Source organism: Engraulis encrasicolus, chromosome 22, assembly GCF_034702125.1.
Source record: "Engraulis encrasicolus isolate BLACKSEA-1 chromosome 22, IST_EnEncr_1.0, whole genome shotgun sequence".
Taxonomy (NCBI): domain Eukaryota; kingdom Metazoa; phylum Chordata; class Actinopteri; order Clupeiformes; family Engraulidae; genus Engraulis; species Engraulis encrasicolus.
The window spans coordinates 15,347,839-15,372,889 of NC_085878.1; the positions used below are offsets into that span (position 1 = coordinate 15,347,839).

Below are 25,051 nucleotides of genomic sequence, written 5' to 3' on the forward strand. Positions count from 1 at the left end.
TTGTCCAGTTTCTATTGTTAAATCTGAACTACTGCATGTAGCCTAGGTACAAATCTGCAAGGAACCATGTAAGCGAGAATAGACAGTTTTTTTTTTTTAAATGTTAAGAAAAGTGTAATTTCTTTAAACTTAATTGACCACCCTACAGCATTGACCGAACATTTGAGACTTTGAAGATGACGTTCAGAATAGACACGGGAGGCGTTGATGATACTGTATCTCTCTCTCTCGTTTCTATATGAGAATGGGAAAGACATTGTGGAATTAATATTGATGTCTTTCATCTTATTAAGTGCCAAAGTGGAATGGATTGCCAAATGACTGATGTTTTAAAAACACATTACATCTGGGTATTCGGCCTACAACACACCATGTATACGGTATTCAATTTGATATATTTGGTATAGGGCTCTAAAGCCCCCAGCCTACATAATGGTAAACGGTAATGATGAAGGTTTTTATTCCATTTCACACCACTTCCACTAGACTCTCACCACCAAAACATCAACATAATTGTCATCTGATTAAGAGAGATCTACGTGCAAAGGGAAAATAATCTGGTGCCACACGGACATGTATTTTCTGTTATCTATTTTTTTCAGTGCAGTAAGACTAACGTTTCGACATGCATCTTCATCAGAGTCCTCCTTTTATTAAGAGAGATCTACTTTGGTATTGTTTTTTCATTCGTGCCTGCTTAATTCAGTGGTCCCTTCACTTCGGGGCCACAGAGCAACAGGCAGCATAAAAAGATGCAAGTGTGCCACCTGCTGGTAACCACTTGCCTAGAAATAAATTATTTTAAAAATTGCTTTAAAGGAACACTGTGCAGGAAATGGTCAAAAAAGGTACTGCAACTATGCTGCTCATTGAAATTGGGCTGCCTATAGTACAGTCATTTTTGCAGCTAAAAATGGCTATTTTTGGAAATTCAAAATGGCGGACCATGGAGAAGATCCCCCTTTTCATGTATGAAAAGTGCAATTTTTCCAGTCATAGTGAATACTTAGAATTTGATGGTGGTGTTAAATATTCATGAAAAAGGTAACATTAGTGAATGGGCAGCATGAATTCCGGAAATAAACAACTAAAAATCTCACACAGTGTCCCTTTAAACCATTTAATGCTGCTCTCTGGGGAATGGAATCCAATCGCTTCCAGCAGTGATGACATTCAAGCATTATCTTGGAAAGATGTTTTTATTAAATGTTTTTCTTAAAATGACAAATGAGTACGAATCCGAGAACAAAAATGAATATATAGCCATTCCTACATTTTTATGAGACTTCATAAAAGTATTTCAGACAAAACTGACAGGTTTGCTGTACAATAGTGTTCAATTTTTTTGTGAGTCCACAGAAGGATTAGTTTACTTTGCAAAAAGCGCAATTGTTACTAAATGACCTCCCAATTTGCTGTACAAAGTAGAAAGGGCTGAAATACAACACAAAAAGCTGTAACTTTGCGCTTTTTTATGCTTCCTGGTCTATCCCACAGAAAAAAAGAGAGAAAAAGAAAGATGGTGTTTCAGTAGTCTTGACACTCCATGGTGTTTATCACCGACATACTTCTTGAGACAGTCATTTGTAACTACAAATTGAACGGAAATAGCAAGGCCACTGATAAAAGATGAACACGAAGGCAAACTGTTGGCCTGTGGTGAGTATCCTCAAAACACATCCTGAACCCAAAATCTGCAATCCGACTGTTTCCAATATTTTGTGACAAAAAAAGATGGATGGAATCCACCACATATTACTGAAGAATAAAAGACATTTAATGACGATAGACAGAGAAGAGTCAGTTCATAGGTTCACAGGAGCAGTGCAAGCCTACTGTATCCAAAACAATAAATAATAGGGGAATAAAATTATAGGGTATGAAACACCACCTGATTCATAATTGAGCGATGAACTTGGGAAAGCATGGCACGAGAAAGGAAGTAAACTTACTGTTGTTGTTTCTTGTGGAATTTTGGAAAACTGTGACAGTCATGAAGAATGGGGGACAAGGTGTCTTTATAAGATATAACGATACACATTCATCATCACCATTGTGCAGCAAACAAATGTTCTGAAATATACTGAAAGTGCCAGACGCGGAGTACATTAAATAGTATATTTGACAAGAAAGCTGGATTTCATAAAACGTATGGAAAAGCAAACCAAAATCACACAAGAGAAAAAAATCCTAAATGAAGAATGATATGACTTCTTTATCGGTATTTGTCGGCATCATGCATTGCTGTCACGAGGACTTCCTCTGCATTCTGAACTTTTAAGATTCCCCTTTGACCCTTATATTTCTGTGACAGATGCACTTCCACTTGTAACTACCCAGAGGGAATTGACTCCTTCAGAAGACTACAGTAAACCTGTAGACCTGGTTCTTACCGAAAACACTGGGCACAACTTCAACAAATGGCACGACACAGAACCGGACAAGCAGGCTTTTCTTGTCTGATGGTGATGGTAAAAAAAAGCTTTCCATTACAGCTCAGGGTGTGACGTATTTAGACACATGGGTCTAACTTATCATTTGAGACAAGTTGGAACACTACAAATAATTTGAGCGGCATCTTAGCTCCTTTGTGTAAGAGTATCATTTTCACAACTGTATCATATTTTTCAACTGTGTGGAAACATTCACTATATTTATAGAGAGGATGCCAACATGGGGATTTCCATGCATGCTGCATTATCTAAATCAAAGACGCTGAACCATTTCTGCCAGAGAGGCCATACATATGTTCAAAGTGACTCTGTAAAAATTGTTTATATACACCTACATACATACAAAGGGCTCGTGTTATTAGTATAAAGCGTAGTAGTAGTAGATGCTCATTTTCTTTTCCTGATGTTCTAATTCACAAGTATCATTGGTCAGTTGAACAATTAGCATTGAGAAAAAGAGAAGCTATGTGAACCTCCACCAGAAGTATAGCCTACTGGGCCGGAGTGCTTGGATGAGGTACATGTTTTACACACACAGACATGTGGCGGGAGGACAGGGAGCAGAACAGCTGAGGAGCCAGAGATTTTATAAGAAGTTGCCAGTGAGTGAAACTGACCAGCTTTTTTCTGTGTTGTTGTTGCGTTGTTGCGTCATTTTTCTCAGTCCTGGCGGGGTATTCCACAAAGCTGGTTCAATGGTAAACCAGGTTAAGTTGACCTTGAGGTAGCAGTAAATTATCTAATAGAAGAGCATGCATTTTCTTAACTAAATGTTGCCTGCAGCCTACCTATTAGCTGATTTACCACTTCCTGTAGGTTAACTTATTCAGATTTATCACTTAACCATGTTCTTGGAATACTCCTCTGAAGACTAGTGTGAATGCGATATGCCGTAAACGCCAGAGCCACACAGGAGGGAGGAACCACGTCCAGGTGCGGCCATCTTAGGTCTTCTTCTTCAGCTCCTCGAAGCGGCGGGTCAGGTCGTCAAAGTCGATGTCGTCTGAGGCTGTAGCGGAGCTGCCGCCTCCTCCTCCTCTTCCTCCCCCTCCCCCGAAGGAGGCCGCGGGCAGCGTGTCGGGTACGGAGGGGAGCTCCGGGAGGGCGTTGTTGTCGTACACCCCAGCCGAGGCACCAGGGCCTGCTGACCAGCCACAGAAATGGAGGACAAACAAGACACATGCAAACAATGACTGACCAAATAAGGGACAGTTACATAACTCTCTAAGGTTTCACTCTGGCCAACACCTACAGCAGACAACAACACTTCAACACCATCAACTGTAATACTTAAGTCAACAGACTGCTTTGATTTGAATCTCAACATGCATTTTTACCAGACAATTGTGCACAGAATATATTTCAGAAATGAATTATATGGCAGAAATTAATTTGAAAAATAATTGAATTGAAGTTTAGGTTCTGTATCATGAATTGTGAGTCATACAACATGAAATGTTTTCGTACTCACCCATAGCCTGGGAGTCAGAGGCATTCACAGATAAATCGTCAATCTTAGGAAGAACGCACAGATGAGAAAACAAAAAAAAACACAAAAACATATTATTATTGCTGTTTGTTTATCTGATCCTGACACTGTGCCCCCATATCACCACTTGAGAAAAGCAGTAGAGGTGATTAGTGTTAGTGCATTAGATTGGGAATGCATGTGGTGGTTAATTTTAAGTGCAGAAGTGCAATGCGGTGCAGCCTGTTAGACAGTGCTGGTTTACGGGAAATGGTGAAAAGTGGGTTGTTCTTCTCACAGGACTGCTTAACAGCAGCTGACAGTGGCTTATCTGAATTCTGCCGATGAGAAGAGCGGAAAGATTGGTTAGTGTTTTGCCTCACTAGATGGGCAAGTCATGTTAGCACAGGACGTACAACGTACATGCAGCACTACCAGCCCACCCTGAGGTTTGTGCAACAGGCACATTCACTAGCACCCTGAACTTGTGCTCTCCCAATATATCCTTCTAATTTGCAAGGCAAACCAGGAAGGATATGCCCACTAGAACATCAAAGTCAACAGGTATTCACTGACGGGTACAGACTACACAGTAAAATCTGCAGTGTTGATTCGCTTGAATCATTTTAAGTCTCAGAGTGCTCTCTAAGTGTTGAATCAACACAGCACGTTTTACTGTGTAGAGTCAATGGCCCAAAGCTTGAAGTCAAGGCAAGAGGGAGGGACGCGGGGCAAATTATGAACTGCTCTTCCCTGAGTGTTGAAATGGAGGCCTCCTGGCCTGCTGACGCTGCAACTCATGCACTTACAGACTCATATGTGGGGGGGCAGCTGGGCAGTTGTGGGGGCTGCCCTCCCATGCCAGGGGGCGGGAAGTTGAAGCCGGCAGGACCGTTAAAGGGCTCCTGTAGAAAAGGGGGGTGGGGGGAGGAGACATAAGGACCATTGGGCTCAATATTGTGCGTGTGTGTACTTGTGTAATACGGTTGAGATCTGTGTGTTTGTTTGTTTTTATCCTAATGCAATTTCGATCTTGGGTAAAATGACTGTTACATAGAAAATTGACAGGTTAGTATACTTTGCCTTTCTGACTGTCCATTTTGTCAGTTGACAAAATATAAAGTTGAAAACACATGTTCTCCCAGATCTGACTGTCACAGTTCTGCACAGGCATGAAACAGATCCTTCTGGGCAGGCCATGACATACTGCAGGTAAGTAAGTGACCATGCTTGTGGTGTTTCAAATGTTATGAAGTTGTAACCAACTTTCACAGCACTGTCAAGATACGTTTAGACAGATTAGACCGCATTCACGGTTAAAAGGTGCCAACAAAAACTGTGAAAATTGAAAGAAAACTATCTGCACACTTAAATATTTTTTGTCATCTTGTGTCCCCTGCTTTCAGTCCTTCTAGAGACCTTCTTCAGGGCACAAACACACCTTTGGTTCCACTTTTGTCTTTGTGCCCTGACGACGGTCAAGTAAAAGAACAAAAATGATTTAATTGTGCATGTATTTTTTCTTTCAACAACACGGTGCAAGACAAATTCTGTGCCTTCTGTGTCATTCTCAGTCAAGCAAGAATTGCCATCTGGCCTAAACATTGATGTGATTGGATATGTGTTTTGTGACGTGCAAGGTCCACAAACAAACAAGTCTTACAGCTCCTTTGGGTGGCGGGTAGTTAAACGCAGAGGGCATGGGCATTGGCATAGGCATTGGCATGGGCATAGCTCCAGCGGGCACAGCGAATCCTCCTCCTCCACCACCTCCTCCGCCACCACTGCCACCACCCATGCCACCCTTCTTGAAGTCACTGTCAACGTCAATGAGGTCAGCCTCCTCTCCGGGTGACACCTCTGGCTGCAGGGACATGGAAAATAAAATAATGAATTAACCCTCAATTTATTTATGAGTATTGCTGCACCATGGAAGTCTGTCAAAAAGGTCTAAGCATGAAAGCATTAAACAGTTTTGCTCTGTTTTTGCCCATCTTAAAACGAGAGCAATGTACAAGTAATCCTCAACCCATTCAGACACAGCGTTATAAATTCGTTGTTACCGGCCCTGATACGTCATAGTATTGTAGTACTATGGTAGTTAACTTTTCAATGACTATTGAAGGTACTAGGGGTATGTTCAAAATATTGCAGGCTTCTTCTCAATACACATATCGATACGAGGCGTCAGTATCGCAATATTTCATGTGCAGAAAAAAATAGTTTTCCAAGTTGCTGAAACTGCATCTGACAGTTGCTCCTTGCTATGCAGTAGGCCAACTGCTTTTTGAAGGCCGTGTTTAACATGCACTACATCGTAACTGTAGAGACAAAAACTGTAAAGACAAAAAAGTAACATTTGATTAAAAATGTACAAAAAATAATAAAAAAATGTCAAAAGCCTAAAATATCGGGATATATATCGCCTTGAAGACCAAGTATCGGAATACATATCTTATCATGACCCCTGTATCGGGATGTGTATCGTATCGCAAGTTTGTTGCCAATACCCACCCCTAGAAGGCACAGGGTACAGCGTGCATTAAGGGGCTACATGAGATGCATGTGTTTATTTCTGTACAGCACATTGAACAGCCCCTGTGCATGAAATGTACCATACAATACAATACAATAAAGCATGTATTTATATAGCGCAGTATCACAACAATGAAATTGTCTCAAAGCGCTTTCCAAATACACTTGCACATATACACATTCACAAATTCACAGGCCAGCTCTGAAGGCTGCCGTATGGCGCCGATTGTCCGGGGTTCACGTAAGAAAGTGCACACACATGCACACACACACACACAACGACAGTAGTCCTAAAAAAGATTACGCTGGAAGCAATAATACCAATTAACTTGCCTTGCCTGGCCCAAGTGAAAATCAATGGAAACCCATCCCTCAGATTTTAAAGTGTAATAATAAGAAAGACGCATGCCCTCACCCTAACCATTGCATCAGGCTCGTAGGGAACATTGTAGTTCTTGGCGATCTCTATGAGGTAGCGTTCCACAAGGATCTTTGGTGGAGCCTCCACGCTCAGCTTGTGCATCAGCTTCAGGTGGAGAACAGAGAGGGGGGTTAATGTTAAAATGTGTTCATTTTAAGAAAACAGTTAAAGGAATGAAAAGGAAAGCTTTCTGCTCTTACCCGGTCATTGACTGTTCCGATCTGGTTGGATCTGCAGAGCTTGCCATACTCTTTACTATATTTTGCACACAACTGGTCAGAAACCTGCAATTTAAAAGATCATGTAAACGGCTCCACAAGTCAATCATTTAGATAAGTCTACGTGCAAATTGGAGTGCAGGTAAGAGTGATCACAGCTCACATGGCAAAGAGTGTTTAATCCTCCTGGGATGACATCTCAACACAGAATGACATGTTATCATATCATATACCGAAGTAGTAGTTAATACACCGCGCTCTTCCGTGTGGTGCGTCTCCAGTTGAATAACTTTGAAGGTGAAAAAGTGGATCGCACTCGGGTTCTTCTTTTCTTCTTTTTTATTTTTTTATTTACATAGCAGCAGAAGTGTAGACAAACGTTTCAGCTGTTGCCTTCGTCAGTGAGACACTGACGAAGGCAACAGCCGAAACGTTTGTCTACACTTCTGCTGCTATGTAAATAAAAAAATAAAAAAGAAGAAAAGAAGAACCCGAGTGCGATCCACTTTTTCACCATCATATCATATACCTAAATGGTGAGGCCACAATACTCTATTCAAAGTTGGTTATTCCAAATGGTCTCCACTCCCACAAATAACCTGGCATCCTTGTCCAAATTGTGAAATGATATCATTTCTGAACGCATATGCCTTCTCTTTAAAACGTAGATGTGCTGTCTTGACACAGTGACCCCTCCACTTTTGGGCTATGCCTCAGTTGAGTGGTTGCTTAGCTTCTCCAGCATACGGATCTGGGCACTCCTTATTGCATTGTCCTGCGTAAACCAGTTCTCATTCTCTGGCCCCTGTGAATGTAATGACTCTCACTCCAATTCACACATTGACTCTTGGTTGACATGTCGATGGATGACTCATACAATCCTCGGGCGTGGTCTACAGCTCAGACCACCACCTCTCTCCAGTGGTCCAGACATGTGGTCCAGACATGTAGCTCAGTGTTTCTCAAACTTTTTCAGACCGAGGACCACTTTGTCCCCTCAGAATATGTTCAGGGTTAGGGTGAACTGAATTTGCTAATTTGACACTGCTAATTTTGATGCAGATCACTTATTTTCTTATCCACATTCACAAGCCTGCCTTATTGTAATGAAATGCTATGTCTAGCTTTGTAATAATGTTACAAATGAAGAGCTCTTTTCCAAAATGAGATATATCCATTTTATACAATGTTGGGAAATTTACATTTTTGTATTGGGCATTCCATTGAAATGCATTGCAAAATGCATTTTTATAGAGGTTTTAAAGTATGTTCTCAAAACATTTGAATGGCAAGAATTCACACATGGATGATAGGACCTCTTAACAATGAATTCCAATATTAAAATGCAAAAAGTCAAAAATGGTGGATATAGCGTTTTGGAAAAGAGCTCTTCAAATAAAGCTTACTCCTAGTTTGTCTTGGTAAAATAGAAATCCCCTCGAGGACCACTTGAGCTCTGTCACGGACCACCAGTGGTCCCCGGACCACACTTTGAGAATCACTGATGTAGCTCATCGTTTCCCATCGTTACATCAGAACATCATTTTAAAAAGGTGATGTGAATGCAGCTCCACATTGACACACGTCGATTCGTGTCCCCATGTTAACTTGCATGTACTCACAATTTTGAGCTCGGCAACTTCAGACTGTAGCCGGGGAGCAGCCCAGATGAGTGTAGATACGGCCTCCTGAAGGCCTGGGTCAAGCTCTCTGGGAGGGGAGAAATCAACAAACAATGGCAGTATTAGAAGATGACCATTACAGTATACATTCAAGGGTTATAATGCAAGTTCACAGAATATTGAACCATTTCCAATCACTAACAAGTCATTTATGAAATTCATCCATTACTCCAGCCTGGCAAGCTTGACAGACAGCTTAAGTTCATCTAGCTTCCTTAAGTCAGGTACTGCCACACAGCATCAAATGTGTGTGTGAAATCTGCCTGCAGCTTTCATATTCCATCGCCATCTACAGTATTTGGTGGCCGGTGATCATTTATTTTGCAGATACAGTATAACAGATGCATACAGTACAGTACAGTATTGGGCATTAACATCAAAGATTGCTACTTCATAAATAGACATACTTCATTGACTGGATGAGTCCAAAGCGAGCTAGCAGCAGGTCACAGTAGAGCTCCAGGATCTCCATGGCTTCCACCAGGTAGTCTTCTCTGATGATGTGCTCCACACGGATCCTGGCTCGCTCATCTTTGCCTGCCGACAGGTAGTCTGCAATCTCCTTCCGAGCTTTCTGGGCCAATTCGGCTATCAAATGAGATGTTGAAAATGTTTTAATGAGGACGAGGGATAGCCATTTTTAAGAGATGAGAAATGAGAATTGGAACTTGTCAGGTTTAAATGTTAATGGGATCTTGACAGTTTAAAATGTTAATTGGAGCCAGGAACACTCACTTTTCTTCTTCTCCAGAAGTTTAAGGCGGTTAATGACGAGTCTGAGATTCACTCGTAACCTCTCTGCTTTGAATCCACCACCAAGCATGATGGATTGTGTGAATCCTAGGAAGGAGTAAACACAGTGAAACAGGCTTTTTGAGTTGTGAGGTGACATATACTACCCAGTGAAACAGGCTAATACTATTTATCTGAGCAAACGCATATTACCCAAATCAATCAGTCAACCAACTTTACCACCTAGAAACCAACGTCCAGTGGAAACATTCACATGACACTGCATGGAACAGAGGTGAGTCACTGCCACTTCCGTGTTTTTCATGGGATCCCCTTACCAGAGCCGAATGAAAACAGCTGCTAGCTCTAGCTGACATACTTGACAGCTCACTTTTATTATCAATTTCAAAAGACCCACCCTGACTACAGATGTAGACCATTCAACATACTACAATTAAATCTATTCGTTATTACACTACAAGAAGGGACCTCATTCACTTCATCAGAAGCGAGTCAGACGAGTTAAACGCTGAACACTGATTCAGAGCTATTTTTGCCTGTTAGCTATTCTCGTCCATGACGGATTTTACTGACTAGCTCGCTAACACGAAAGATTCAGCTGATACAACCATAGAAAAATCAATCATCCTAAAGAACGGAGCATTAACCCCATTCTCTTCAATAACTGCATGACGGTAATGTTGTCGATTTGCTTAATCATACCAACGTACCTAGTACCCGGAAGAGCATGGTAAACACTGTTAAGCTAGTTTTGTTAACCTGAAAACAAAATGTACATACGTGACACCATTTCAAGCACTCAATGTAACCACAATTGAAAGCCAACACATTATCATATACCAAGACATCTAAAGCCAAAACAAATTCATAGATAAAACTTACCTTCGTGTTTCGATTAAGGAATGAGCAAACGCGGCTTTCTCTCGGGCTAAAACGATAACAACTGTTCTGACTTCCGCGTCTGGCTTACGTATTACGTTTTACGTGACGTATCCATGATTTGCATGTGACGTCAAACGTTCTAGTGGACGGCTACTGGACGGCAAGAGTGCCGCATTAATGAATGGATTCCTATGGGACTCGCAACGTTTAGTAACTCATAACGTAACTTAGATCGCCGATAAACTTAACACCGTGAACACCCATTGTGCTGTTTGTTACAAAAACAGATAGGGTTACAACCCAGGCGTGTTTTTTCACTGGATCTCAAAATAAAACGAGAAAGCTGAGGTGAATCGCGGCAACCAACTGGAAAACCATCAAACTAGCCTACTCAAGTAGCTGGATGAGCACCACGGTAAGTTTCTCATTTGCCATCCTTTGTATCATCATTTGTCTCTTAATTCGTGAACGCTAGTTAATTTAAGTCTAATGTGCAATTTCAGTGGCTTTTTCTGTGAGGTCAATGTAAGATGCTTTCCATGTAGNGTTTGGTAGCCAGGGAACACACAGGATGTAGACAGAAGTGTCCGTTTAATGAAGACTGTTGTTGGCCACAGCCACGCCACATAAAAGTAACACAAGTCAAGTACACAGCTTACTGGTAACCCAACTGTAGCACAGCTGGTTCGGTCTCGCAGTAAACACCAAAACTTCCCGCTCCCCTTATTGGAACCCCAACAGTGCCTCGCACACACAAATAGAACAGAACAGAATGATGGAACATGACATACACAACATAGGCAAACCCCAGACTCGTTACACTACCCCCCGTTTACTGAAGTCCTCGTCCCCGAGGACGAAGTCTCTGAATCTTGGAGGCACACGTCTCCTCCGCTGTGGCCGCCCCCGGGGAGTGGCATTGGGAGGGGTGGTACCTCCCCTCTCGACGGGAGGTGTAGATGGGCCGGGGCTTGCTGGCAGGGCTCCGGACCTGGCATCCCCTGGGCTGGCTGCAGCAGGTGTAGAGGGCCAGGGGTTGGCATCCCCTGGGCTGGCCGCAGCAGGTGTAGAGGGCCAGGGGTTCGCATCCCCTGGGCTGGCCGCAGCAGTTGTAGAGGGACAGTGGTTCGCATCCCCTGGGCTGGCCGCAGCAGGTGTAGAGGGCCAGGGGTTCGCATCCCCTGGGCTGGCCGCAGCAGGTGTAGAGGGCCAGGGGTTCGCATCCCCTGGGCTGGCCGCAGCAGGTGTAGAGGGCCAGGGGTTCGCATCCCCTGGGCTGGCCGCAGCAGGTGTAGAGGCCCAGGGGTTCGCATCCCCTGGGCTGGCCGCAGGACGTGTAGAAGGCCCAGGCCTCGCAGATGGGGACCCGCTTCCGATGCTCTCCAGGCGGCCGGCCGGTCCAGTCGCAGGCTCTCCCGGTGTCGCGGAGCCCCTGTATGGTGCCAGACGGTCCCGGTGGAGCGCTACCTTGCGCCCCCGGGAGGGTAGTTGCACTCGATACACCACCTCCCCCAGGCGCTCCAGGATGTGGCACGGCCCCACCCAATGACTGTCCAGTTTGGGGCATCTGCCCTTCTTTCTCTTGGGTGAATATACCCAGACCAGCTCCCCGGTGGAATGACGTCCCTTTGCTCGCAGGTCATAGTTGCGTTTCTGCCGCACCCCTGCAACCTGCAGTTGCCTGCGAGCATAAGCGTGCGCAGAGTCCATGCGATCCTGCAGACGCTTGGCATAGGCAGGACCTGCTGGGATGGGCGGAGTGTCCGGAGGTCTCCCGAAAGCCAACTCTGCAGGCGTTCTCAGCTCCCGACCCAGCATGAGGAGGGCAGGTGTACAGGCAGAGGACTCCTGGATTGCTGTGCGACACGACAGTAAAACTAGGGGTAAGTGCATATCCCAATCCCTCTGGTGGCTGGAGGTGAGTAGGGATAACTGTTCCCCCAGAGTGCGGTTGAACCTCTCAACTAAACCATCACTCTGAGGGTGGAGGGGTGTGGTGCGGGTCTTTGTGATGCCTAAGCGGGAACACATTGTGGCAAACACCTTCGACTCAAAGTTCCGCCCCTGGTCACTGTGGATGGATTCTGGGACCCCAGCCGGCATGAACATTCCCCCAAGCAGTGCATCCACTATTGTCTCTGCTTCCTGATCAGGCAGCGCATATGCCTCAGGCCATTTAGTGAAATAGTCCACTGCAGTGAGAATGTAGCGATTCCCTCTCTCTGTGCATGGCAATGGCCCCACTACATCGACCCCCACGCGCTGCATTGGCTCTCCCACCGGAAACTGTTGTAGGTGAGCCCTGGACTGGCCCCGTGGACCCTTGCGAGCAGTGCAGGGGTCACAGTTCCGGCAAAAGTCCTCCACATCCACCTTCATCAGACCCCAGTAGAAGGCCTGGCCCAGGCGGCGGAGAGTCTTTTTAACCCCAAAGTGCCCCGACCCAGCAGAGCCATGCATGGCGGCCAGGACCATTTTTTGCATTCCCTTGGGCACCACGATCTGCCATCTCCCCTCCCCAGTAGCAGGCTCCACCCATGCCCTCTGGAGAACCCCATCCTGCAACCGTAAGTGTGTGAATTTAGACCACAGCCCTTTAGTCCATGGGGAGAGAGCGGCCACCTCCTCCCACGGGGGTCGCTGCTGTGCCTCCACCCACAACACCACCGGCTGCAGGTCTGGATCATTTCGCTGCCCCTCTGCCCAGTCTGTGCTGTCCACCAACCGCAGCTCCCTGCTCAGCTCACACCGCACGCAGCTCCCCGGCTCCTGACTCAGCTCCTGCTCTCTCTCCTCACGGCGATCGCAGTACCGGCAGCCGTCGGCACTACACGGCCGACGTCGGGAAAGTCCATCGGCATTGCCGTGGCTCACTCCTGCTCGATGGATGACGTTGAACTCATAGCACTGCAGCTCCTCCAGCCAACGCGCCAGCTGCCCCTCTGGCTCTCGGAAGGTCATGAGCCACTGCAGGGAGGCATGGTCAGTGCGCAAGGTGAAGGGACGGCCACACAGGTAGTACTTAAACTGTCGAATCGCAAACACGGTTGCGAGCAGCTCCCTGCGCGTGACACAGTACCTACGCTCTGCTTTGCTCAGGGCCTTGCTGTAGTAGGCGACGACTCTCTCCCCTTCCGGCCACACCTGTGACAGGACAGCCCCGACCCCCACCCCACTCGCATCTGTGTCCAGAACAAAGTGCAGGTCAGGCGCCGGGGGTGCCAGGACTGGTGCGCTCATCAGGGACTGCTGCAGTGAGCGAAAAGCTTGGTCACAGTCCTCTGACCAGAAGAATGGCTGGTCTTTTTGCAGGAGTCTGTACAGGGGAGAAGCAATGCAGGAAAAACCCCGCACAAACTTCCTGTAATAGGAAGCCAGTCCCAAAAAACTTTTAAGCGCCCCCTGGTCTGTAGGGGTTGGCCACTCCCGTATGACACTGACCTTGTCCTCTGTGGTGCCGATTCCATCGCCTCCCACACGATGACCCAGGAAGGTCAGCTCCTGTCGCAGCAACCGGCACTTTTCAGGGTGCAGCTTCAGCCCGGCCTCCCGAATCCGCCGCAGTACCCGTCGCAGTGCTGCCATAGCAGTGTCGAATGAGCTGCCATGGGCTAGGATGTCATCGAGGAAGACCAGGCATTCAGACCGGGGAACACCTGCCAACACCTTCTCCATAAGGCGCTCAAAGGTAGCGGGGGCATTACACAGTCCAAAGCAGAGCACTTTAAACTGCCACAGCCCATCCCGCGTGCAGAATGCTGTCTTGGCACGCGCCTCCGGAGAGAGTGGGACCTGCCAGTAACCACTCCGGAGATCGAGGGAAGAGAACCAGGAGGACCCCGCCACCAGATCCAGGCACTCGTCGACACGTGGGAGGGGGAAAGAGTCTTTTGTGGTGACAGCATTGAGTCGACGGTAATCAGCACAGAAACGCCACTGACCTCCCTTCTTTGGCACCATAACCACTGGCGACGCCCAGGGGCTCTCTGACGGCTCGATGACGCCCGCTTGCAGCATGTGGGCCAGCTCCCGGTCGGCTGCCTCCTGTCTGGCCAGTGACAGGCGGCGGGGGCGCTGTCGTATTGGTGCTGCAGTGCCTGTGTTGATGGAGTGTTGCACCAGGGAGGTCTGACCCAGCTCTGTCTCGTCACAGGAAAAGCAGTCATGGAACTCGGTCAACAGCTGCCACAGCTGCTGCTGCTGCTGTGCATCAAGGCCCTCTGCACTCTGTTGCCATACCTCGCGCAGTGCTCGCTGTCTTTCCGCCGTCCAGCCTGGTGTAGTTCCACAGCCCTCCGTCTCCGGCGCCGAAGATTGTGGTGTGCTCACAGGGACAGCTGGGCAACCGGCGGCTTGCTCCGCCCCGCACTGCAGTTCACGGGTGGTTCTTTCATTCGTAACCTCCCGGATTCCTAGTTGGGCCTCCCCCACACAGCAGCCGTGGGGTCTTGGTGACAGCGCTATTGCATGGGTATCTAGGGGCCTCATATTAACTACCTGTCCATCACTAAAACTCAGTGTGGCTTTACCCAGGTCTAATTGGCAACCCTTCTCCCGCAAAAAGTCCAGCCCCAAAATACAGGAGTCTTGTACCTCCGCAACCCACACAGTGTGTGTCATAGTCCGCCCCCCAACTGTGACCCTCAGCAGACCCCTCCCCTTCATTGGTGCTAGCTCACCAGTAACAGTACGGAGTTGAACTGCTGTGTGCTCCAGCTGTATTCCCACAGGCACCACTTCAGGCCGCACCACTGTAACTGTAGATCCAGTGTCCACCAAGGCCGTACATGGAACCCCCTCTATGCATATGGGAATATGGCAAAAGTCCGAAATTGAAGTCCTTCCCACCACCACCACTTGTTGCTCCCCATCACAACCGCCCTTTGGGACCTGAGCCCCCTGAATGGGTTGTGCACGGGACATTGTCCTGGGGCCACACAGCGTCCCGCTTACTGTGACCCCATCCCGTTTTCCGCAGCTCTAGACAGGGTAGGGCAGTTCCTCTTCAGGTGCCCGGCCCGACCACAGGCCCAGCAGAGGCGCGTCTGGTCGTCCCGCGGTGTGTGCAGGTCCCCGGTGTGATTCCCCTGGCGCCGCCCAGCAGGCAGAGCCAGCCCCCTGATCAGCTCCGTCACCTCATCCACCCACAGTGGTCGTTGGACAGCCTCACACTCTCCAGCTGCTCGGACCAGAGGAGCAGCACCATGCAGCGCAGCGCCCATCACCATCTCCCTCTCCAATGCATATTCCAGTGCCTCAGTCAGTGTGCTGGGCCGGGCCAGCTGAGTGTGCACACGCAGATCAGGGGGAGAAAGGGCTCTGAGGAACTGATCACGAGCCAATTCAGTCTGCACAGTGTTGGGCATGTGTGCATAAGCCCGCCGGGTGAGCGCCTCAATGTCATTCGCCAGGGCCCTCAGTGACTCTCCTCCTCGCCTCAGACGTCCATGCAGCTCAGACCGCAGGAGCTCGGACCGAAAACATTGCCCAAAGCGCCGCCCTAGCGCCCCGGTAAGCGCACTGTAGTTAGCTCGCTCGCTCGGGTCCAGCAGCAGCAAGCAAGATAAAGCATCGTCCGTCAGGCAAAGCGCGAGCTGAAGTGCCTTCTGCTCATCCGACCAGCCACTCGCACAAGCCAACAACTCGAACTGAGCCTGGAAAGCATCCCAGTCCGCTTTTCCAGTGTATTTGGGAGTCTTAATTCCTACCGGTACGTTCTGTCCCAGGGCGCCGCCATCTTTGTTGACATTCTGGCTCGGCGCGTTGACTGACGTCACCGGTTTGCGAGCTCTGAGGGATTCCGATTGTGCGCGAGGGATAACGTCTCTATTCAGCTCGACCCTACCAGCAGCTGCGAAGTCATGGTTTACCCAGGAAACCGACTTTGTGCCTCGGAAAATCTCTGTGTGTCTAGTCCTCTCCTCACCACCGGCGTACAGTGAGGGTAATCGTCAGCATCCTCCTCCACTTTGATAATCACACTGTCCATCATCACCGCAGCAACGGGAAGCTAACAGATGCTAGCTATCGAAACACAGACAGCTGACCGAGACAAACCGAAACCGAAGTTTTCTTCTGACACCAGTGTAGCGTTTGGTAGCCAGGGAACACACAGGATGTAGACAGAAGTGTCCGTTTAATGAAGACTGTTGTTGGCCACAGCCACGCCACATAAAAGTAACACAAGTCAAGTACACAGCTTACTGGTAACCCAACTGTAGCACAGCTGGTTCGGTCTCGCAGTAAACACCAAAACTTCCCGCTCCCCTTATTGGAACCCCAACAGTGCCTCGCACACACAAATAGAACAGAACAGAATGATGGAACATGACATACACAACATAGGCAAACCCCAGACTCGTTACAGTATTAACGTTAATTATTTATCAGCATCATTACGCTATGATGGACGTATGCTAAGATATTGCAGGCTGTAACATAAACACGGAATTCATAAAGCTCTTGGTGAAATAGCAAGGCTATGACGTTCATACTGTTAAGGTTCAAATGTAAAAATAAACCATGTGTACATAGCGCTGATTTCCCAAGTAGTAGGCCTACTCTCCAGCATGATGCTGTCATGAAATGCCAATCACCTTATCCATGCTGGCCTATTTATAATGACATGCATAGGCCCACCAGTGTCGATGTTGTTGTCAATAATATGAAGTCCACCACTTTGTTGTGTTGTCATCCAAATTGTCTGCCCTCTGAAATCAGTCACACACATCAGAGGCTTAATGGTTTGGGAAGTGGTATTACGATTGGAGGGTTGCAGGTTCAAATCCCATCCTACACCTCTCCCTTCACCTCCCATCCAGGCTGAAGTAGGCCTATGAGCTAGGCACCAAGCCCCATGCTGCAGGGACAGTTAACAATTCACTGTGAGTAACAAAGTTGCTTTGGATAAGTGTCAGCTAAGTGTTATCTTTCTGTTTCTCCAGATGAGAAGAGCGATGATCTGATGTCATGACACATTGGATGTATGGAAGAGCCAGAGGTCCAGCACACCAAGTCAAGTTTAGCCTATTTCAACCTCTTAATCACACCAACTCAATGTAGTAATCAGTTCATTCAATGGCTCAAATACTTTATTTTTAGACACAAAGTACAAATACATTTCAAGGTTTTGTAGGTGATGGGAGGGGATATCTATTGTGGGGTGGACATGTACAATAGACGTGCAAGTACTTATTTATATTAATAAATGGTTATCTGAACTAGGCCTGTAATAGTCAACCCATTGATGCTGGATGCTGTGTACTCGTTGTATTGACCTAGGCGCCTGGAGCGACAGCATTTAGGCATGACATATTGGATTTTTTTATATCAAAAATGTGGGTATGTTAGAGCTGAATTAACATGTTCTAATGCAAGAGGATGGTCTTAGCTTTTAAAACTCATATCATGTCTGTATGTGCTTCAGAGACTTATTTAGTTATTTGGGGGTTTTTTTATAGGATGAGGACCCCTTTCTTAAAAGGGGCATAGGCAATTAGCTGGCATTTTGGTGCCGGCTGAAATGGGTTAATATTATTTTATTTACATACAGCACTATCCCCATACCAGTATACCCATGTCACCTGAGATATACATTTAGTGGAGACAATATAATTAGTTAGACTAGACTGAAGATTGACTGGCGGTCATGGGTAAGTGGTTAGAGTGTCAGCTTGTATCCCAAAGGTTGCCGGTTGGACTCCCGACCCACCAGGTTGGTGGGGGGAGTTAAGTAATCAGTGCTCTCCCCCATCCTCCTCCATGACTGAGATACCCTGAGCATGGTACCGCCACACTGCTCCCTTGGGGCGCCATTGGGGGCTGCCCCCTTGCACGGGTGAAGCATAAATGCAATTTCGTGCAGTGAACACTTGTGTGCTGTGTCACAATGTCAATGGGAGTTGGAGTTTCCCAGTTGGGCTTTCACAGAAAATGTTCTACGTTGTTGTATTAGTACAATAAAATAAGCAAGACATGTCTGGATGGACTTCATCATTTCAGTTATTTATTATCACAGCTACTCACCATCAATGACAACCAGGGCTCACCAGCCAACCAGCCAAATGCTGGGAAAATTAAGTTTTGCTGGTAGAAAAGAAAACATACTTGGCACTTTGACCCATTATTTAATGTACCGGTATGTTTGGAGATTAACATACTAGCCATTTTGGCTACTAGTGAATAAAAAAAGTTAATTTAGAGCCCTTCTGAAAACTCCAACAACTGGTAGAGGTGATCAGTGCATCAGGGGAGGAATGTAAGGGTAGGCCCGATGGATGAGGGGAACAGCATCACTGATGGTGAGGTCCTGGTGCTGCTGCAAAGCCAAAGAGGAAGAAGCCTCTCTGGACACCTCTTCATGTTGGCTCCCCCATCTAATTAGAAAAAAAGAAAAGACAAACATGCTATTTAAAATGAATCTAGCCATGCATTGTAATGTACTAGTACAGTACTGAATAATTAACTCCCTTGGCAATATTGTCTGAATTAAAATGTGATGTAAAACGTACTAGTCATGTATTTACCTGTGCTGCTGGGATGCTATTCTTGGACGTCATCCTGGCCACCATGACTCATGGTTTTAGTTTGGGTGCTGACCACCTGACTGATGAACCTGCAAATACTAAACAATAAAAACAATGAAAGATAAATAACAGGTTTGTTGTGCTTTTCTTTCTCTTGTGAAGGTCATCTTTTCAAATGATTTATTTAATCAAATCAAAATTATTTAATCAAAGTATGTAACCGACATTCTGTCCTATGTGTTTCTACATGTGCAATGTAATGCAACACCGATTTGAAACATTGAAGTATGTCAAGTCAGCTTTTATTGTCACTTTATTTATGGTCATACAAGGGAAACGACGTTTTCTCTCTACATGCAGGACATAGACAGGACTGACAATTACAGACAGACAGAAAGTGCAAGACAGGACAGGTAGCAGTGATGGACTGGTAACATAAGTGGTCAATAATAATACAGTACAAATGAACATATTGGACATGTAAACAGAAGATAAGATATATAATTATATTTCACAATAGCCTACATTGTGCAGACGTGGCTAAACAACAATGAAATCCACTTGGATGAAACGAAGCGAGAGAATTCAAGTTAACCTACAAGATACATCTGAGATGAAAAGATATGCTATTCAAAACACCACTTTGCGAAATGCCTGACACAAAATGTACCGTGCGTCTTGTAGCCTAGTAAGTTAGGTTAGCAGCATTATCTTACCTGTGCCATGCCACGAAGAAGAGGATGCAGCCGCGGTGCCCAGCCACCAATGAAGAAACGGTGCATAAATGTGCTTATTTTGCCAATGCAGAGGTTTGGTTTAAGTTCACAACTTTACTGAAGAAAATAAACACGGAATAAAAATATATATGTCGCAGGCAGAGTAAGTTCATGGCTGGAAGCAAGCAACAACTTTCTCTTCTTCTCCCAGTTTGTCGTACCGCCCGTCCCCGTTATGCCATCTAGTGGAGCAGAATACATTTGAATAAATCTATGATTTGAACACATCCACCGTGGCCAACCTAGTCTGATAACGACAGGTACATATCACGTTTTAAAAAAAATACAAGAACTACGTGTTTCTTTGGTATTTTATGGTCAAAGTTGTCTTCGTCTGCATATAATTCCTATGTACGAATGTGTACTTCTGCCGTCCAGCAAAATCGATTACGTAATATTGTGACGTCAATGCAAATGATGGATAGTACGCTCCGCAGACCACACCAGAGCCATCTAATATCAGAGTTACGCCACTCCCATAGACCTCTATGGACCAATCTTTCCACAGCAATGGCGGCTCTCATGGAGCCTCACGGAGCGTTAACATGGAAATCCCCATTGACTTTAGTTCTATTAGAAGTTACTTAGTTCCAGGAGGTGGCGGTAGAACACAGAAAATGTGGTAAAGGTAATGTAATTTCTTTGTACTTAATCTTTGTTTGGTATGTGATGGTTCTGTGTTAGTTTCCAACGAACAGAAGTGTACTGTTAAGAAACATTTTAATCTACGCAAATCACATCACCAACCGACTTCCTGGTCCCCGGTTTGCGCAACTCTGTTATTAGATGGCTCTGGACCACACCAAAATACCAAAGAAAGTAGATCTACTTAAATATCCAACCTCTTTGAAAATACTGTCCTGTCCCATACCATACTGTGGTAGGCTATGTGGCCTGTAGCCTAAATGCACTGTAGCCTACTGTTTGTTTAATTTGTTTGCAGTGCCAGTTTTGTCAGTTTCCCCCCTTTTTGCGGCCACATTGTTGATGGATGGATTTCTAACCCATAGGCTATCTCTCACATGACCACAAGCCCTGATGAAGCATGGATAACAAACCGGTTGTCAGTGTCACTAGGCCTACTATAGACTCCACGGATCTCTGCATAGCCTATGTCCAGGCGTCTAGAGCCTATCTACCTTCCTGACTACCAGGAAAAGTTTTTTGCATAATGTGTAATTTTTAAACTTCCACAATGCTTTGAGGGGTAATGAGGACCTGTGTGCCTTGTGGACACTGGAAGGTCATAATGTATGTTAACCTTAATTGCAATCAATCAATGTACGGTAATTGAAAAAGCATAACAATAAATATTTAGCAAAAATCGAACACATGAGTGAGAAAAGGTTTCTGTTTTGTTGGTTTATGTCTGAAATTGCTTAAGTCAAAACAATTTTGTTTTAAGCAACTGGACTTGCTGTTGAAGCTTGAGGGGCGTTTTGCCCCTCAGCTGAGGAGATTCATCACTTACTTTATAGTTCTGATGTAAAGAGGAGCTTTTATCTCTGGAGCCTGCATGATTTTATGTCTATACGATTTATTTTCTCCTCCTTTCATTTTTGGATGGAATTTTGTCTGCAAAGTTGAGACTCATGCTGCACAGTGGATGACAACTGCATGTCAATGGGGAGCTTTCGAGATCTCTCTCCAACATGGGCGGTTCTAGACAGAGGACAGAGTGAGCCATGTAGATTTCCTCCTGGCCCCTGTTGTGGCCCCTGTGCTGAACAGCCAATAACTGTGACGCGATATACATTTTTGTATATTATATATTCAGAACAGTAGAAATGTTTGTCTTTTGCCAATGTATGTGCCCCCCTGAAAAAATAATGGCCCCACCTTGGTCCCCCTGGTCATTTTGGCTTAGAGCCACCCCTGCCCTCAAACATAACATCTTGGAGTATTCATTAATACTTTGCGATAATAGTGTATCTCCTTCTGATACTGATACCCTCTTTCTGATTTCACAAATAGAGGGAAAATTTAAGATTTCACTACCAATGTACATTTTGGAGGACATGTTTTAACACCTAAATGTTAGGATTAAACAGTATTACATTAATTACCTCTGCCAAGGAGGTTATCTATGTTAGTGTGTCTTTTTGTCTGTCTGTCTATTTGTTTGTTTGTCTGTCTATCATCAGGATAACTCAAAAAGGTATGAACGGATTTGGATGAAATTTTGTGGAGTTGTTGGAAATGACCAAAGGAACAAGTGATTTTATTTTGGTGGTGATCCGGATCACAATTTTCCTGGTGAACCAGTAGCCTGGCGTCAACACATAGCTTCTGGTTCACCAGGAAAGATCACAATCTAGATCACCAGGAATTTTATAGAGATTCTTCTCCATTGCAAATTTTGTCATTCCAGTCTCTAACCTAACAAAAAGAAGGCAGAAAGACTAAAAAACAGTCAAACATAGTCAAATGAGGGACAAAAATGAACTGCTGGTAGTCAGGATATCCAGAATATGTCCATTACACATGGACAGCCAGAGACTTTCGGTAAGAAGTCGGAGGTTCCAAATTTTTCAGTAACAGCTGATGAAGCATGAAGCCCAAATCACATCGGCTGGCAGAGTTTCACCACCAGATGGAGACATAGCTACTGAATAAGGGGTAGCCCATTATAGGGAAACAAAAATAAGCTGCTTCCATTGTCCAATTCAGTGTCGGCGATCACTGAAAAAAAAATCAACACATCGTGCGTCCTCATACTCTAGCCTATGTCACACAGCTTAAACAAAGTTCAATATTAGATTGACTGTGTTGTGGTTGTCAGAAAAACAGTTTTATCTGTTGACAGTAGGCCTATTAAGTTAGGAGAAGGTGTGAAAAAGTATGTATAACAGAGATGGGACCAAGTCACTAATTTGCAAGTCACAAGTAAGTCTCAAGTCTTTCCAGTCAAGTCCAAGTCAAGTCACAAGTCATGACACATTTGACCAATTCAAGTCAAGTCCAAGTCGTAAAGCCAAGTCAACTCCAAGTCCAAGTCTCATTTTTTTTCAAAGTCCCTATCAAGTCACCTTGTATTCTATGCTCAACATTGACAATTACTTTTGGTCATACATTAATTGCCTCTCCACACTGCTCTGCATGTCCCCCTTTGCCAGTCGCGTTCTAATCAAAAATAGCCTAGGCCTACTGGCATTGTTTAAGGGCAATTAATTTAATATTTCATTTTTTTCATACAAATGCAAAAAATGAATACATTTAGACTTGCCATATTATTGCAAGTCATTGCAAGCTAAAACTGTCAAGTCAAGTCAATTCTCTAGTCAATAGTGTACAGGTCGAGTCAAGTCACAAGTCATTCTTAATATTGCCAAGTCAAGTCTCGAGTCAAGTCATTTGTGGCTCAAGTCTGACTCAAGTCCAAGTCACAAGTAAACATCTCTGCAATGTATACTCATATTTATCTTACAAAACCACCCCTTTTGGTTGAAATGCGTAAATGTCAGGCAGTGTTTCAAATGTCAAGTTTATTTAGCCATTTCAACAGTATAAAAACAAAAGTTGCCAGCAATTTTGTCATGCCCAAAATTCAACAGTACCAGACAAAACCAAACTAAGGGGGTGGTGCATGAAATAAAACCAAAGGGGCTAATACATAACAGGGGATGACGCATACAAAAACATTGCAAGGTGCAATGAAAACAGAGTGCATTGGTTGTACCGAAAATATGGAGTTACATTGTGTATTAGCAAGAGAGGTAGGAAGGCCAGGTTGTGGAGTAACCGTAAAGTGATAGGGCATAATCAAGGGGCAGATTATTTATAATTTTGAAAACACCCCAGCATATGGTATACGAAATAATTTTATTTTCCAAGGCAAAGTTACCTCAGGTTATCTTTTTATCACCTAGTCTACTGTATATGGAACTATGCAGATGAGGACAAATGGATCAGTTTTTCCAAAACCAGGAAGGGGGCCCAGCCTTAGGTGCTCAATATATTCAATCTTGAAATATTTTCTTTCCAATAGTGAAAAAATGCCTTACATGCATTCACTTGGTGCTTGAAATGTCAATATAATGCTGTTGGGAGTTCATCATGAGCTGTTGTAAGTTTATTTGGAATGGAAATGAGAAATTCAGTTCCTCATAATTCAACATGCATCTGAAACTCCCTTCTGTACAACATACAACTAATGTAAAATGCAGAGTCAGAGGGAATACTTTTGAATCGAACCTGGACTGGTAATCTGGCATACAGGGTATTTCCAGGTGGGCCGACAGTCCTCAGGAATGCTTTTAGGTTTGTATTTTCTTAGAGACATGGGCCATGCCTGGGCCATTTTTGATCCCAATTCAGTCCTGCTTGGAAATAACAATAGTGACAAATATTCACCAAAAAGAGATATTTCTGATTCAGCAACACAGGCTTTGATGACAAGCACCTAAAAAGGACGTATACCTTACACATTAATGCATTGTGTTTGCACATTTATTGATCATCCTAATTGAAAAAATTGAGGTCGCTGAGAACTAAATACTTAATGATTGATTTGCAAACTACATGTACTTCCAGCTCTTTAGCATTTTCAATTTCCACAGGGGGAAAGGGGACAGGAGGTTACAGAACAGTGTTATTCAGTCCATTCCATTGTCAATAGTGCAGGTTCTCTCTCTCTCTCTCTCTCTCTCTCTCTTTCTCTCTCTCTCTCTCTCTCTCTCTCTCTCTCTCTCTCTCTCTCTCTGCGTTTGCCTAGGTTGTTTGTCGGATCTTGTTGCAGTGGAGATTAAGCAATGGGGTGCGTTGGATTCATACAATATTAAAGGAGCACTTTAGGAAACCCAGTTAACGCCATCCCACCCATGTCCTTGATTAGAGTTTGCAAATGATTAAAGACTTTTCCTCCCCCTGACACCTGCCATGTCAATACAGAGATGCAATTACAACTCTCAAGTCCTGGAAAATACCAAAAAATCATTATCATGATGCAGTGATTGTTGTGTTGGTAGTAGGCAGACCTATTCGTAGGGTTAGGTATTTGTAGGGATTTATACTCTTTTTTTAAACAATACACAAATGAGTGAATGTAATAGTCTCTTCTTCTCTTAAAGCAGTTTTTAGGTCTTTTCTCTTCAAAGATACACAATTGAGGCAACGTGATACTGAGAATGTAATTTGGAGATTACATAAGGGATTTATAGCATTGTAATGATCTTCTACCTCGCCCTTTCACCTTTCTAGACTCAATTTAAGTTCAGAGAGAGAGAGAGAGAGAGAGAGAGTGCACGTGCGGTTTCGTTGTTCCAGATGATGAGGTCTAGCCTTAACTACGGTCTTTTTTATCCATGCCATCATTTCCTGGGGCTTCACTCTGGAAACT

General features: G+C 45.0%; 1 protein-coding gene and 1 long non-coding RNA gene across 4 annotated transcripts; both read right to left on the bottom strand.

The window, feature by feature from the left end:
• Nucleotides 1-1,180: 1,180 nt before the first annotated feature.
• On the bottom strand, nt 1,181-10,517 carry ist1 (IST1 factor associated with ESCRT-III). Of its 3 annotated transcripts, none has more exons than XM_063188824.1 (10): nt 10,413-10,517; nt 9,513-9,617; nt 9,185-9,365; nt 8,718-8,805; nt 7,078-7,161; nt 6,878-6,982; nt 5,585-5,785; nt 4,731-4,826; nt 3,925-3,967; nt 1,181-3,597 (listed from the first exon to the last, which is right to left on the bottom strand). In XM_063188824.1, the coding sequence occupies exons 2-10, from the start codon at nt 9,598-9,600 to the stop codon at nt 3,398-3,400; spliced, it is 1,086 nt and encodes a 361-aa protein (XP_063044894.1). In that variant the 5' UTR covers nt 9,601-9,617; nt 10,413-10,517; the 3' UTR covers nt 1,181-3,397. The 3 variants fall into 3 exon arrangements, with proteins under 3 accessions (XP_063044894.1, XP_063044893.1, XP_063044892.1); XM_063188823.1 differs by having other exon boundaries at nt 1,181-3,594; nt 6,872-6,982; XM_063188822.1 differs by having other exon boundaries at nt 6,872-6,982.
• Nucleotides 10,518-18,395: 7,878 nt separating this feature from the next.
• Nucleotides 18,396-20,118, bottom strand: LOC134438315 (uncharacterized). Its single transcript, XR_010032553.1, has 3 exons — nt 19,654-20,118; nt 18,938-19,035; nt 18,396-18,787 (listed from the first exon to the last, which is right to left on the bottom strand). It is a non-coding gene; the product is annotated as an uncharacterized LOC134438315 (long non-coding RNA).
• Between the last annotated feature and the right edge of the window lie 4,933 nt (nt 20,119-25,051).

Coding starts and splice junctions, on each gene's coding strand:
- ist1 (XM_063188822.1), bottom strand. CDS start 9,600: ATGCTTGGTGGTGGATTCAAAGCAGAGAGGTTACGAGTGAATCTCAGA. Junction 7,162..8,717: donor AAGTTGCCGAGCTCAAAATT/GTGAGTACATGC, acceptor TTTAAATTGCAG/GTTTCTGACCAGTTGTGTGC. Junction 3,598..3,924: donor CTCTGACTCCCAGGCTATGG/GTGAGTACGAAA, acceptor GTGGCTGGTCAG/CAGGCCCTGGTGCCTCGGCT.